This window comes from Acanthaster planci, linkage group LG08, assembly GCF_054643075.1.
Source record: "Acanthaster planci isolate LZ-2023a linkage group LG08, COTS_SCS, whole genome shotgun sequence".
Classification (NCBI taxonomy): Eukaryota; Metazoa; Echinodermata; class Asteroidea; order Valvatida; family Acanthasteridae; genus Acanthaster; species Acanthaster planci.
Window position 1 is genome coordinate 14,500,658 of NC_141784.1, and position 14,104 is coordinate 14,514,761.

Below are 14,104 nucleotides of genomic sequence, written 5' to 3' on the forward strand. Positions count from 1 at the left end.
CTGTGCCGACATTGGCTATTGGTTTATGTTGTTGAGTTGGCGACATTGTGCCAATGTTAGGGTCCAGTATGCACTTTGACGTCAGCATGCAAACTGTGTGCTAATGTTGGTGATTGGTTTGTATACATGTATTTCACGTCGAGTTGCTGACATTACGTTGTATTAAAGTTACAAATGTATGTTAATGTTGGAATATGCCAGCATTGTGCTGACCTTGGTGATGAGTTTGACATTCATTTGACATCAAGAACATTTATTTGACATCAAGAACATTCTGCCAGAGTGTTATACAGTATACATGACTTCAGGGTTTCACTGGTATTGGTTAATTATTGAATATTTCATGAGGTTATTTGTTAACATGTGTCAGAAAAATGAAGGCACACTTTGAAGGAATGATTCGGAAAACCTTTTACTACATGTAAGTCAGATAATTCGACATGCCAACACTTAAAGCAGGGACAACGTCCAGAGATAAAACGTGTATGTTTATAAAATTTGAATACATGATCATGGCACGCATGACCTCTACTCATACAAATACTGTACAACCACGAGGATACATATGGTGTGCATCAATCATGCCACCACTTAAGTGACCTATGGGGTGACCCTGTATTCCGGTTTGCCTGTGCTGAGGGGGGCAATTTGAACTTTACAGCACAGAACCCTTACAATTCAGGCAAGATTTGAGAAACCATTGGTGAACTGCAACCAAGCCGTGTTGTTTTGGAGAAAACTCCATCATTTCTGCTTTTTCTAGTGGAGAAGACATTGTAGGAACTGTGTCGTGTCACTGGGTATTGGTTTTAGTGTTTATTATCTGGAAACATGACAGATACTGGAGCTGCTACAACCGTCGCTGTCTAGAGTAAGCTGCGAGTGTTGCAACATGTACAAGTGTGATTCGACACAGCGTTCCAATTTCTGTACTTGCAAGCTGTATTTTGTCTACAAATGGTACGTTTAAGATGTGATATGTGTCTTCCGTGTCTGTTATTATAGTATAATAAAGCTTGGGCTAAAGGGGTTAGCAGAGGTAACAAATTTGCAAAATTACAGCTTTCAAGTAATTCTTACATAGAACACCTATTAAACGTGTTACAACTTCACTAGCCAACACTGTCCTACATTATTTGGCATAAGATGGTTAAATGTGTATGTTTCTGAGTGCATTTTCACAAACTATGTGTAAGTAAACTGGATAGGTTTACGGTAACACCATGGATATATCTCTTTTTATGCATGTGGGATTCAGAAAAGAACCGGTGGTGCTCAACATTTCAGACAGTTTGCTCTGTCAATCGTGGACAGTCCCCTGATGACAGACAGAGCATACTGTCTGAAACGTTAGGTGCCACCAGTTCTTTTAAGAACCCCAGGGCTCAAATTTCCCTTTTGGCCTCAATGCCTTTTAGTATGAATTTCCCTTTTCTGCTTTAGCTGTGGATGCCCTTTTGGTGAACATCGTGTGTTGCCCTACACAGATTGACGTTCCACTGCTTGTCGTTTTTACGTGTTTTCCTACTTATATTTGAAATTTTTGAAAAGAAACTTCCGTTATTTTCACAAGTTCCCTTCATGTTTCATTGATGCAGTGGTGAAAACACGCGTGCAAATCTCAATGCATCAAAGCAATGCTGCACTCGTTTTCGCTGCACCATGCCTGTGCAAAAGAAGGCATGATGGAAATGTGCCAACCAGTCTAAACGTCCATTACACTACATGCATGAATACTGTCATGAATACCTGACTGGCATTGTGTGAACTGTTCACCTGCTTGTGAATTGTCGACTGTAGAAATTTGTACATAGATTAAGGCAGGTTTGTATCACATTTTGAAATGATTTTGGCAAGCTTTTGTCCCCATTCATGCCATTCAAACAGAACAGAACAGCACAGAACCCCTCCCATCCAAAAAATTCTGACCTACATGTACCGACCCTATTTTTTAGAGGCATGTAATAAAAAGCAGAATTTTTTTGCCTTAACTGTCACAACCATGGTCAAGACTAAACTTCTTCATAGCTTTTGACCTTAAGCATTTGTGAAAGGGGTTGTGATAACTGGACCCTGGATCTGTCCAAAATATGGTCTGTCGGTCTGGGCAGATGTTCAATGTAGTTATTTATTACAAGTCATCAAAAAAGACTATTCATTTTTTAGAGTTTAATTGAATGGGATTAAATATTATTAATCTTTTTTTTATATCTTCTCGTGACATGTATACCTCGTCATTACTGACAATCAGTGTGTTACAAATGAGTCTGCAAATTTGGATACCATTTCACAATTACTTGTGCTAAATATTTCCAGTGTGGCACTTTCAGCTTAAAACAGAGATCTTGGCTCAACTAATAACTTGCTACTACAATCATCGACATCTTCCTTTTTTCAGGTTGGAAATACTACCCCAACCTCTACAAAAAGATGGCACTGCACAAGTATACATCCACGTGGTACACCAGTGTGTTTGGAGATTTGAGGCATCATTGAGATAGCAAAAATGCATCCAGCTACTTCAGAAATCTTAAAAGAGATATGATTCACTGTCTGTTTGATTGTAATTTGCTAGAAAAAAGTGTGTCATGGAAATGTTTCCCCTATGAAAAATACGTGGCAGAAAAATAATCAGATTGCACAATGTCATGACAACACGTCGGACTAACGACGGCTCAGTGGAAAAAATGTTGGGCCAACATCTTTTGACCACATTTTAACAATGCCGGAAAATGAGGGTTGGCACGACGTTTGTGTCAAGTACGTCAGTCCAATGTCAAAATAATCTGTTGGGTCAACGTCCGGCCAACATGTTGGCATTACAATGACCCGATGGAAAAACTTAAGTCGGGCCAACGTTTGTAATAATTTGTCTGCCAAACGTCAAAATTATCTATCTATGGTTGACTCCAGCCAATGCGTTGGCATTACGAAGGCCCGATGGAAAAACTTACATCGAGCCAACATTGCCTGACAATGTCACAATGACGGCTCGACGGTTGTCACACCAATGTCGGCCAACATTGGTTGAACGTAAGCATGCTTTTGGGTTACAACTGATTTTTAGCAATTTTTGAAAAATTAAAGGTTTGATGACATCACACCACAGACATTAATCAAAATAAAGTTTTTAATTTTTTTCAACATACCACCAGAGGGCGCTCGAATAATGCATGTTTTTTACTGGTACATGTTTTAAGGAATACTATTGCTCAGAGAATAATACTGTTGAAAGCAAGTTCATATCTGATACCAATTTTAAGTAATAAGGCACATCCCATTTTGACCAGAGGCAAGGGTCAAATGATTTTACGTACAGAGAAAAAAATGAAGGCCCAAGGTTACTCTATCACTTGCTACAAAAAATAAGTTGCCGGAAGTCATAGATTTTTAAAAGTATAACATATCAAACTTTAAGTGCATGTAATTTGACATCTGATGACATCATGGCATAATTGTTTTATAGGACCATCTATATGTTAGGGTCTTTCTTTGGTGTAACTTTGATTGAAATGCAAGAGTGCTACATGTACATTACCAAAATACCATGTAGAGACACTGTGGACAAAGTGAACAGGTTTTTGGAGAGAAGAACTTACAGATCATGCCCACAGCGAGATGCCTGAATTTTGTCACCTTGTGAATGATCAACGATGGGCGAAATTCAACTTATTTGGATATTGAAATATTTTGTTTCTTCCATCACTTGAATAAGAAAAGTGTTATTTCTTTGGTCAAGAGTAAAAATGGGGAACATAAAACTAAAAAGAGACACCCATTTCTGCGCTGCAGACACAGGGCAGCAAACCAGTGTGCCACATGTACATGTATGGTACTACATGTAATATCTGATAATTACAATATGCTTAATGGCCCTGCAAATTGTGCTGGGAACCAATCAAATCCTGAGACTTGGAAGAGTCCTGCAAATGCAGTGATTACTTACAATATTCCAGAAAAGTGGATTGAACATAATGTTAGTAGCAGCCAGGGCTAAATTACGATCAGACCAGTCAACCTGGGGGCCTCCACATACTGAGAGAAATGCTGGCAGTTCCATCTGTTTGGAAAACAAAACAAAGAATCTGCATGAAAGTAAACTGGAATAATAATCTTCCACATATCATCTTCATACTGTTTACTAGGATCGCACACTAAGAAAGACATGTACATCAACACAAAGAGCTTGAGTTATTCTCTCTAACGCAAACAAATGTAGTTGGAAAAAAAATGGCCTTTTTTTATTTTGACAAAGTGGGTCATATTAATTCCCCAGAGGGTTTTTCTTCAGCTAAGAGATTGACACTTTTAACTACACAACTCTTTATCAGCCGCAAAAAATCATGCATGAGGTACAATGATTTAGAGCTATGCACGATTGCTATATCTGGGTCACACTTTTTCCCATGAGATGCTCACTTTCCAATGGTGAATTCTTCTGCTTCTGCTTCAATGTACATACAAATGGGTTAGAGTGACGGCAGCAAAATTAAATTTTCAAATGAGCCAGTTAAACTAGATTTTTAACTACTTCGCGCCAGTGGCAGTTATCAATGTTGATAATGCTGGGGCGGCATAATTATAATTTCTTTCTGTTTTCAAAATTCTTTAAAAATTCCTATCTTCATTTACTGGACACTTACATCCACACAAAGGACTGTCTGGTTTCTACTCTAATCTAACAGACAACATCTATTGACACTGGAGTATTTCAGCCAGGCCTGCCGGCTTGTAAAATGAGCCCAGATTTTGCGGTGTTACGTAATTTTCTTTTGCTCACGAAACTGGCTCAGTGTGCTGCCGACTTCTTTTCAATAGGGGCCAGATTAGCGTGCAGCGGTGCTGTGTAGCTCATCGCTGCGGAGGTGGAGCACTTCTGTCCCCGCTAAAGCGCCAAAACTGTGGTATACTGTTTCAAAACAAGGCTGGATTATCTAGACTATTGACAGTAAACAAATTTTGGTAATGCTCAGCAGCCTGGTCTTTTGTTTGGAGTACAGTCTTTTGTTACAAGACCATCCCTTTGTCCGATTTCGGAGACCTCAGTCACATGTATAAAGAATACATGTACCTGTGCGGTACAAGAAATCCCGGCGGAAAGTGGTTAACATCCACAGTATCCAAGGCTGAAAGGCTTGAAGCTGTCCGGATATCTTCTGACGAGATTCCATTCTAGAATTGTTTGGGGGCAGGAGTACTTGAAACAATCTTTGCCGGAAGCAGGTTACATAAATGAATGTTGGCCACATAGCGTACAGGATTGGTGAGAATTGTTATGTCTAAACCAGTCAATGTTTTGCTTGGTATCAACCCATGTGATTCCTTGTAAATCATGATGAGTCTGGCTTTGATGCGTCTTTCCTCTAGTGTATCTCCTTGATATTAAACCAACAAGGTACAATGTCAAATACCATGCTAAAATCCATTATTATCAAGTCAGCCTGATGGTGACCTTTAAGCTTTGGAATCCACAATTCCAGCAACATCATTGATTAGTCTTGTCAGTTGGCTTTGACATGAAAGATCATTTCTGCAGCAATGTTATTTATCATAGAGGACCAACAACTGTTCCTTGGGATACTGATCCAAATGGTTTATAATATCGTCATGAATTTAATGTTCAAGAAATTTACATCTGATTGAAGCGAAGGAAACTGGACGATAATTTACTGGATGGATCTATCACCTGTTTAAAAGAGTGGAGTCACATTTGCATTAAAAGTATTATAGCTACTAGGGGCTACAACTGTGATACCAGCTATGTAAGAACTGTTTCTGGTGAGACTTTTTAATGGGTATGGGAATATCTTGCCTTGACCCTCCTTCATAAATACTGAACAGAACTGGTCACCAGTGTTGGAGGTTTCGGGGCCGGCCTTGGCCTAAAGGCCAGTTTTTGAAAGCCTTGGCCTTGACCTCACGACTCAATGACTTGGTCTTGGCCTCGTCACCCTCTGGACTCAAAGAATCACTCCAAGCTGGTTCGAGGCCGCCCGTTTTGAGTCAGTTATCTGAGCTTTTACTTTCCCCCCAAATTTTATTGTGACAAAGTACTTGCAACGTGCATGTGCTGTGGGCATGGATCATATTTGTGTACAAACACATGGTACAGAACCTACAATCCTGGACAAATATCATTGGAACATGCCTCCCCCTCTCCCCCTGTCATTGTTGTTTCTCATTGGGTAAGCCAAGCCGAATCTTAGTCCAATGAATGACCGTAACATTGAATGGGGGAGAGGGGGATTTTTCACTGCACTTACCACATGGTGTTCCAAGTATTTTGTCCAAGATTGCCTGAGTTTTTTAATGGAAAGTGGGTGTGAGTGTGGGTCTGTGTTACCCGGGCGGGTGGGGGGTTTGCCATTTTGTTGTTTTGGGAACTGCCGTGTGATGCTGTAAGCATTTGATGGTTATAGAATGGAATAAGCAATGACTATTAAAGGCAAGGCATGATAGTATGCCCTATCAAGAGCATAATAACCTCCCTCCCTCCAAAAAAAAGAAAGTATATGTAAATACCTAGTTATTTAATATTTAGTGATACAACAGTTATGGGTTATGATCACCCATCGGTACAGGATTTTTTCAGTGGAAGGGTCCTTAGTAAATTTGCGTGGATGGGATTGCTGCGTTGGCCACAGAAAATGGGATAAGTTGGGCACATCGTGAACGGTGTACCTTACAATTTCAGCACACATCTCCCTCAAATGAAGTTTTTTATCTGGTCTGAAGGGCTATATGGTTACATGAGGAACACACAATTCTGTCTGACCTCTTTTCACTTTCTGATTAGGTTTCACATGAAACATTGCAACGGTGAACCATGAAAAAAAAAAAGAAAACGGATATGAGTGACTCTCATGAATAGTTCTTTATCCCCAGGGAACATACTTACTTCCATTGATTGTTGTGCGAAAAGGATAGCTTTTCTGTAGCGTGAATTAGGCTACATGTACATGTACTCATTGAAATCATTTTCCTAGTTCTCGATCACTTGAAATAAAAACCTACCTCTTTTGTGCTGTTCTTCAGTTCTACATTCCAAGACAGTTCTGCTTGAAAGGTGAAATGTAAGCTTTCTGTACAAACTTTGCTCTCAGAAAATTTCTAGAAAGGAAATTTCGGCCAGATTTCTGATTCACACTTTTTGACATTTTTTAGTGGTTTGTCAAAAATCATGGGAGCCATAAAGTCGACAAAAATTTACAGGGAGAAAGGTCACTCAGTAAATGTGATTCCAAATACGTTTCCATACTCAACAGTCATATAAACTTTTGAATCTAATGTCTGTTTAATTAAAATGCCTGTTAGGTTTTCCGTTTGTTCAAAATTGGCCAAAAACTGAACGCATTTTCCCCTAGCCATGATCGTTTCGGATCGCACATTATCTGCATGCAACTATGTTGTGAACTCAACTACATGGACGCAGCAGAAATATACATGTACATGTATGTGACATAATGGGTTCGCCAACTGTGCGGTGTGGTGGATAGTATCATTGATAGCTCAATGCACAGCTGAAAAACTCGCGTAAAAATTTACGCAAGTGCTACCTTTTGATTCATCGGAATTCTTATTTACGCAATAATTTTCTCTAAATTAAGAAATTCTTCATTAGAAAATTAGCTTGTTCTAATGGTTCTGGATGCAAAATGGATATCTTGCATGGTTACTTTTTATTCCTGAAGAACCTTTTGTTACGATCCAGAACTGGTAAACTTGATTCAGAACTAGGAAAAGTGTTCTCGTCACTTTTGGTGATCCCATAAGTCCAAATTAAAAGCTATGATTTTGAAAATAATTCAGTAATATCTCCAACACACAAGGTGGACTACTGATCAGATTTTACCGGTATTAGAGGATTTTTTGTGGTTGCTATCTGACTGAATAGTTTTTGTGATTCAGAACTTGGAAAACGACTGATTATCATTTTTTGAAGCACTCCTGTTTTTTTCTTTCCTTTCTTGTTGAAAAATGGTTATATTCACTCATAAATTTATATGGTTGCAGGACTTGTTGGCAACTGTGTGAACTTCAAACAATCTTACTTAATTTTGTTTGGGGATTAATAGCCTGCATTTAAACCTTTCCTTTTTGTGATCTTGTTTTTATAATTGAAAATATTGAGGAATTAATTTTGTGAAGAATCGTATGTATTGAGAGCAATTAAAGTTTTTGTATTTTTCTTTTTTTGTTATGATGGAGGAATCCGTACTCTAACTTTGTTGAAAGAAATATACAAATTGAACTTTGAAAAACCTGCCAACCCAGAGGTAATTATGCCAATTTGAATTCGTTTACCAGGTTTTTTTACAATGTTAAACTGAAAGTAAAGTTGGTTATTTTTCTTAGATAAAATACTTGGGGATATTGCATATCTAGATAAATCTTGTGTGCCAGCCAACAGTGCCAAAAGTAGTTATGTTATACCTGTATGTGTGTAATAACTGACCCTGGCCTTGGCCCCGATTCAACAAGCTTTCATCCACCGTAGTGATGACTTCTTTTCCAAATTTGACCGAGTAACGTCGATAAAGCTTTTCTTGCTCTGTAATTCATGCCCGAGGTATTTTTTAGAGTCTCCAGAGGCAAGTATCGCACAGAGACGATCCTTGAAATTAATTTGGGTTTATGAGTTGTTCATGAGGTTTGTGAGTGTGCAGTTTGGGTTTTTGGTATGGGTTGGGCTGAGTTCTGGTTTAAAATTGTTTTGAGGTCTTCCATTTTATATAATACACAACATTTCTAACTTGATAGAAAACATGTGTGTTTTACTTTTTAAAAGTAGATATTCGTAGGTATAATATGCTAAGTTGAGAGCAATGACCAGCTCGAAAGCTAAGTGGATATACTGCAGCATTGCTTTCGTTACTTAACAGCTACTCTAAAATTTCTTGCATCAAATGTATTGCAAGAAATTTTTAACAGAGCTATAACAACCGTGCAACAGCTACAGCACAAGTGACAATTTACTTTGTAAAATTTGTTAACTATAATAAACACCAATACACTGGTGGATTTGTTCTTAAACACCAGTTTACTGTATTCCACATCTCTCAAATGCTGTTTCAAGAACCTGCATTCCTTATCGGGAACAACGTCGTTTTTGTCTAATACTTGGTCAAAAGAGTTTTGATCTTAGCAATAAGACAAATTGACCCAAGCAGTGTTTTCTCTGCAGTCTTTGAGCACCGAGTTATACTTTTGAGTTAACAACCAATACATATGTCGATAGTGCCGGCTAGAAAACGCCATCTTGCTGAGTCCACAAATGCCGCTCGTTTTACTTTTTTTTTACAATATTTAACCTGCTGCTCAGAACTACAGTCGTCAATAATAAGCAGCTTCTCGGTTCCAACCAAAACAATCTCTAGTCAATCGCTTTGTTTAACTCTCTTTTTCTTGGTCAATGTCGCATAAATAAACCCCAGGGTTGGTAAACACCCAACATCTCTTGAGATAAGTTTTGTTTTTAAACAACATGGGGCATATGATCCCAATTACTTCAAAAACTCCCTGATAACTGCCCTCACTTTGTTCGGTTTCCAACAGATCTAACACCAACTTGGTTTTGCCTGAATTTGTTTTCCCAACAATTAAGGCATTCATACTTTTGGGGGGAGTTGCATTTTTTTAATCATTAATTTTTTTAAAGGCTAAAAATCTTTGTGCTTTCAATTTTCTGTAGGTAGGTGGTTTAACTCAACTTTTTTAATGACTAAATCATTATTCCAAATTTCCATATTCAACGGTAAGTTGGGTATCCATGATTAAAAATACATACATCGTAAATGTGTCAGCGGTATCCGCTTCTCGAGCCATTTGTACCATGATGCCACCCGAGCCCCAATGCGTCTTCCCGGTCCATGAGCCATGTTGTCATCGGTACTTCTAAAATCAAGCCACAAACCGTACTTTTCTTTCAAATAATCGGCCATATCAACAAGTTGAGGTCCTCAGCTACACCCCAACCCAACTCTGTGTTCGAATCTCCAAAGAATTTGTTAATTTCATTCCAGTGTTGGTACTTGTACATGCCTTGTGAATAAAGTTGATTGGGCTTGCCTTCTGCTGTTACAAGCATCTTGGTCACGTGGGGATTACAAAATCTCTGAGGGTTTTGGACAGTGGGATCTTTAAACAAAACAAAATACCTTTCAAGCTCTTAATGGGATGGTCTATTACGACGTTCCAGAGGGTGTCCGACTTAACTTCCCGGGTTTCTATGTTAAACGAGTGGTCAAACAGGAAGTACACTGGACCTTGGTGTTTATTGCTAAGTGTTTGAGCAAGGTCGCGATTAGTCACTACTTTGTATTCTAGGGTTAGGTCTGAGATTGCGTATTGAGCAGAGGTGTCTGTAGACTTACAGACTGTAGTCTGTAGACTGTACCACTTTATCGTGATCGTTAAAAGTGAGCACATACAGTAAGTCAAAGGTTGCTTCAGGGTCGAAGGTAAAAATGACATATGGTTAGTTAGCATTTTGATGTCCAGAGGAATGACGTATCAATTTCCAAAAGCATCTGCAATGGCTTTATCTCTTCCATCGTTGGCTGAGTCACTCCAAGACAAAGTTTGGATACGTTTTCTCTTTCGAGTCCAAAATACGTCTGTGTAGAGGGCAGCCTATTGTCTTTGAAATTGTGAAAGACGTCTGCGTTTCCATAGCTTATGATGGCATTTCCCTGTAGATTGAAGTTGATCTCTTTGATCAGGTTGTGTGTGACGTTGTTGTAAACGTACGATTGTCGTCCGATCCCCTGTCTAGCTGAAGTTTAAAAGCGAGTTTGGATCTCCCCAGCACGATGACGTCGTCTGGGCCCAACGGAGGAAACTTAACGATTAGTACTTGACCCGTGGCTATAGTGCTCTGGATGTGAGCAATGGTCTCTTCACACCTTTTGCCTTTGATGGCTCTGGGAACTTCGAGTTGGCGGTTTGGATGGAGCTTCTTACCGTAATTCATGTTTGTTGTTGGTTGTGTTTTGTTTTTAATGAAGCGTAACAAATTGTAGTTTTAGATTTTTGAGGGTTTTAAGTCAACAGTAATCCGAAACCAAAAACACGGCGAGTGTTTTAATGATGATCGGTGGAGCCATTGTTAATGCATTGGCGTTCAAAGGGTCTAATAAGGACAGGTTGATGAAGAATGCAAAGAGACACAATTTGGCTTTGGAACAATTGGCCCAAGGGAAACAACAGTGGGGGCAAAATCGTGTCCGACTTTTAGAATTTTTAAACGAGCGAATTCATAATGAAAAAACTTCAGAGAGAACATTTAAAAATGTGGACAAGAATCAGTGTCTGTATACAACAAGCACACCCAGTCTTGGTAGTCGTGTTTTAACTGCTTGTAGTCAAACACATACATGTACATGAACGTTTCAGACAGATTGAGAATGCTACCACCGCAGTAGATCGGCTTGTTGAGCGTTGTTTTAGTTCTGTACATTTTGACAAAAGACAACTGACACTCGGGGAAAACCATGGTTGTTTTGTAGCTGGGTTTTGACGTCAGACTCGCGAACCTTCTATTGTCTTTTTTGTCGCAAAGCAAATGTCTGTCGATTCTATTTCTCACGTTCTCCATCGTTTTACACTGTTCTTCATGAGTTTAAAAAAAGTCACTTTCAAAACTGCTTTGGTTTGAAGTTTGGTATTTTTGTTTCCTTAAACGCCAAGACGCGGTGTACTTTTTGTACTTAGACGCAAGTAGAGTTGGAGCGTTAAGTAGCGTAGCACGTATTTGCACTTAGGAAGGAGCGTACTTGTCAGCTTATCGACTGTGGTACTGGGTTCTGTGAGCTTGTGGTCTCACGAGTCTCGTTGATACTCTGAAAACTAACCCATCAATATCTTAAAGTTCTCGGGAGCCAAGGGATAGTCGTTGTGTAAGTTGTGGAGGTTTTGAGGATAGCCGAAGTCCACTTCGAGTAGATAGCCGGTGTCTGTCGTAGAGGAGAGGGACAACACATGCTCGGTGGTGGACTTGTCTGTTTTTTTGATCCAGCGAAATCTGCAGTAAGGCAATTGTAGTGACATCGCCCACCCATACAAGTTGTTAGTGTCTAAATACAAGATGTAAGAATCAGGTTTTTCTGGAACATAGTCAGGCAAGTACAGTGTACTTATTGTTTGCTTTGAAATACCGAGCATTACCAACGCTAGAAATACTGCCTCGTTTAGCTCTCTCAAAAATAAGTGTTTGTCGACGTCTGTCAGCAGCTCTAGCTAGACACTGGAGTGTTTCAGCAAAGCGTCCCGCATGCCATATAGTAGTTGCCTGGGTCAAGACTGTAGTTTGCTTGACACACGCATCTGAAGTTTTCAAACACACCTGCGAGTAACAGCGTGTCTGTTTCCACATTGAGGTTGTGGTTGTTGCCTAAGGTTTTACAGCTGAATGCGGTCCAAACTCGTTGGGCTCTGACATAGTCTTCTGGGCCAACGGTTTCTTGCTTGAGGCTACTGTAATACTCTGTTTGTGTTGGCAGTTGCATTTCAGTAAACTTGTCAAATGAGTCCATGTATTTGTAAGGGTAAATGCCTTTTTGTAACAGAAGCTCTGCTTGGTCATGAAAACGGATCCCAATTAAAGAAAAAGCACCTTGAGGACAGGCTTTGACTAGCTTATCAAGCGAGGTCGCCATAAAATGAAACGAGTCGATGAACCTCAGTTGGTCCAATCATGGAGAAATGTGTTTTATTTCTCCATGGGTTATCAAACACATCGTTAATTGCATGTTTCTCTTTGGTTAGGGACTTGGAAAAGCATGTGGAAATGTCTGGGCCTCTGAAGGTGTCTCTACTCATGCAGACACCATTGCATTGAACTACGGCATAAGAAAAACCAGTCTAAACTCTGAAGAATACACCGGTGTAAGTAAAATTGTTGAGTCATTTCTTATTTCAGAAGATATTAGGATTCAAATTTTGTGACAATCCTGCAGATTGTATTTCAGGCATTTAAGTCATGCCTTGAAGTAGGGTTGTAGTGAGACAGATTTCAAAAGAGAGCCACCACAGCCCTACGTGTGGCGAAAGGGCAGGCACTGTCATGCTGTCCACATGAGCTGGGGCATGCAGTTTAAACACATGTACTTTATATCTAACAAACAATTCAGGCAAATATGCAGGGCCTGGGTATTTGACAGTTTTGAATTCAGCACAACAAAACTTGAGAAACAGTGTGTAATTTAAGTACAACAAACCTCAAATAATGTGCCTTATTTCAAATTAGGTGTTGTTTCAAACTACATGTTCAAAATTAAACAAAGTCAGTGAATGTTTGTTTGTTTGTTGGCTATGACCTCCGGTAAGTTTTGGCAAGTTACACTACAGCTATGTAGGATGGCTGAACAGCAATAAAAGTGAGTAATTTGTGTACACTTTGGAAATAGGGATTTAGAATTAAGATTAGAAGGGTTATAACTAGGTAAAGGTAATAATAAATGGAAAATCATAACATAAATAATAATGATTTTATCAGTAATTTGGTTATGGGAACCTTCACCTTACATACATGTACATATACAGGGGTCAAATTAACAGTGGTACTCTGGCCCGAGGCTGGTAGAAAAGTCAGCAGACCGGCTGATCTAAGAAACCTTGTGGTCCGGTGGGCCAGTACAAAGTGTACTTGACAAATGTAATAAAAAGTGAAGAACTGAAAAAAAGATCTCTGCACATATACCCAAATTAGTAGCGTAGTGGATCCTGTTACATTTTCGCATGCTGCGGGTACATGTACCTAGCTACGTGACATAAGGATGATCCAAATTGTTGTTGAGTCTATCCTTAATTTAGATTTATATACATATACAAAGAGCACACACTCAATGACATCCTGGGACATTAGGACACTACAGTGCATTATTGAATAGCACAAAGGGTAAATTTGCTCCTTTGCTGTGATATGTTTTAAGTCCTCAGTGACACCATGCCTACTGCAAAAATTATTTGGAAACTGGTGTCGGTCACTTTAACCATTTACCACTTTGTCCACAACCATTTTGCACATTTTTCACTTAGCCTGTTTTCTACTTCATCCTTTTTGAGTGGTATAATCATAACTGCGTGCCCCAATTTCACAAGTAGA

General features: G+C 39.2%; 1 protein-coding gene across 7 annotated transcripts in view; it reads right to left on the reverse strand.

Annotated features, from left to right (window-relative positions):
- LOC110986061 (phosphatidylethanolamine N-methyltransferase-like) overlaps window positions 1-14,104 on the reverse strand; it is an 84,142-nt gene that overhangs the window by 53,532 nt on the left and 16,506 nt on the right. For all 7 annotated transcript variants that reach the window (XR_015426210.1, XR_015426211.1, XM_022247665.2 and 4 more), the window contains one exon: window positions 3,947-4,060. Coding sequence is in view for 5 of the 7 variants with exons in the window: in XM_022247665.2 (XP_022103357.2) it covers window positions 3,947-4,060 (114 nt within the window). In the remaining 2 variants the exon portion in view is untranslated. The remainder of the gene's footprint in view (window positions 1-3,946; window positions 4,061-14,104) is intronic.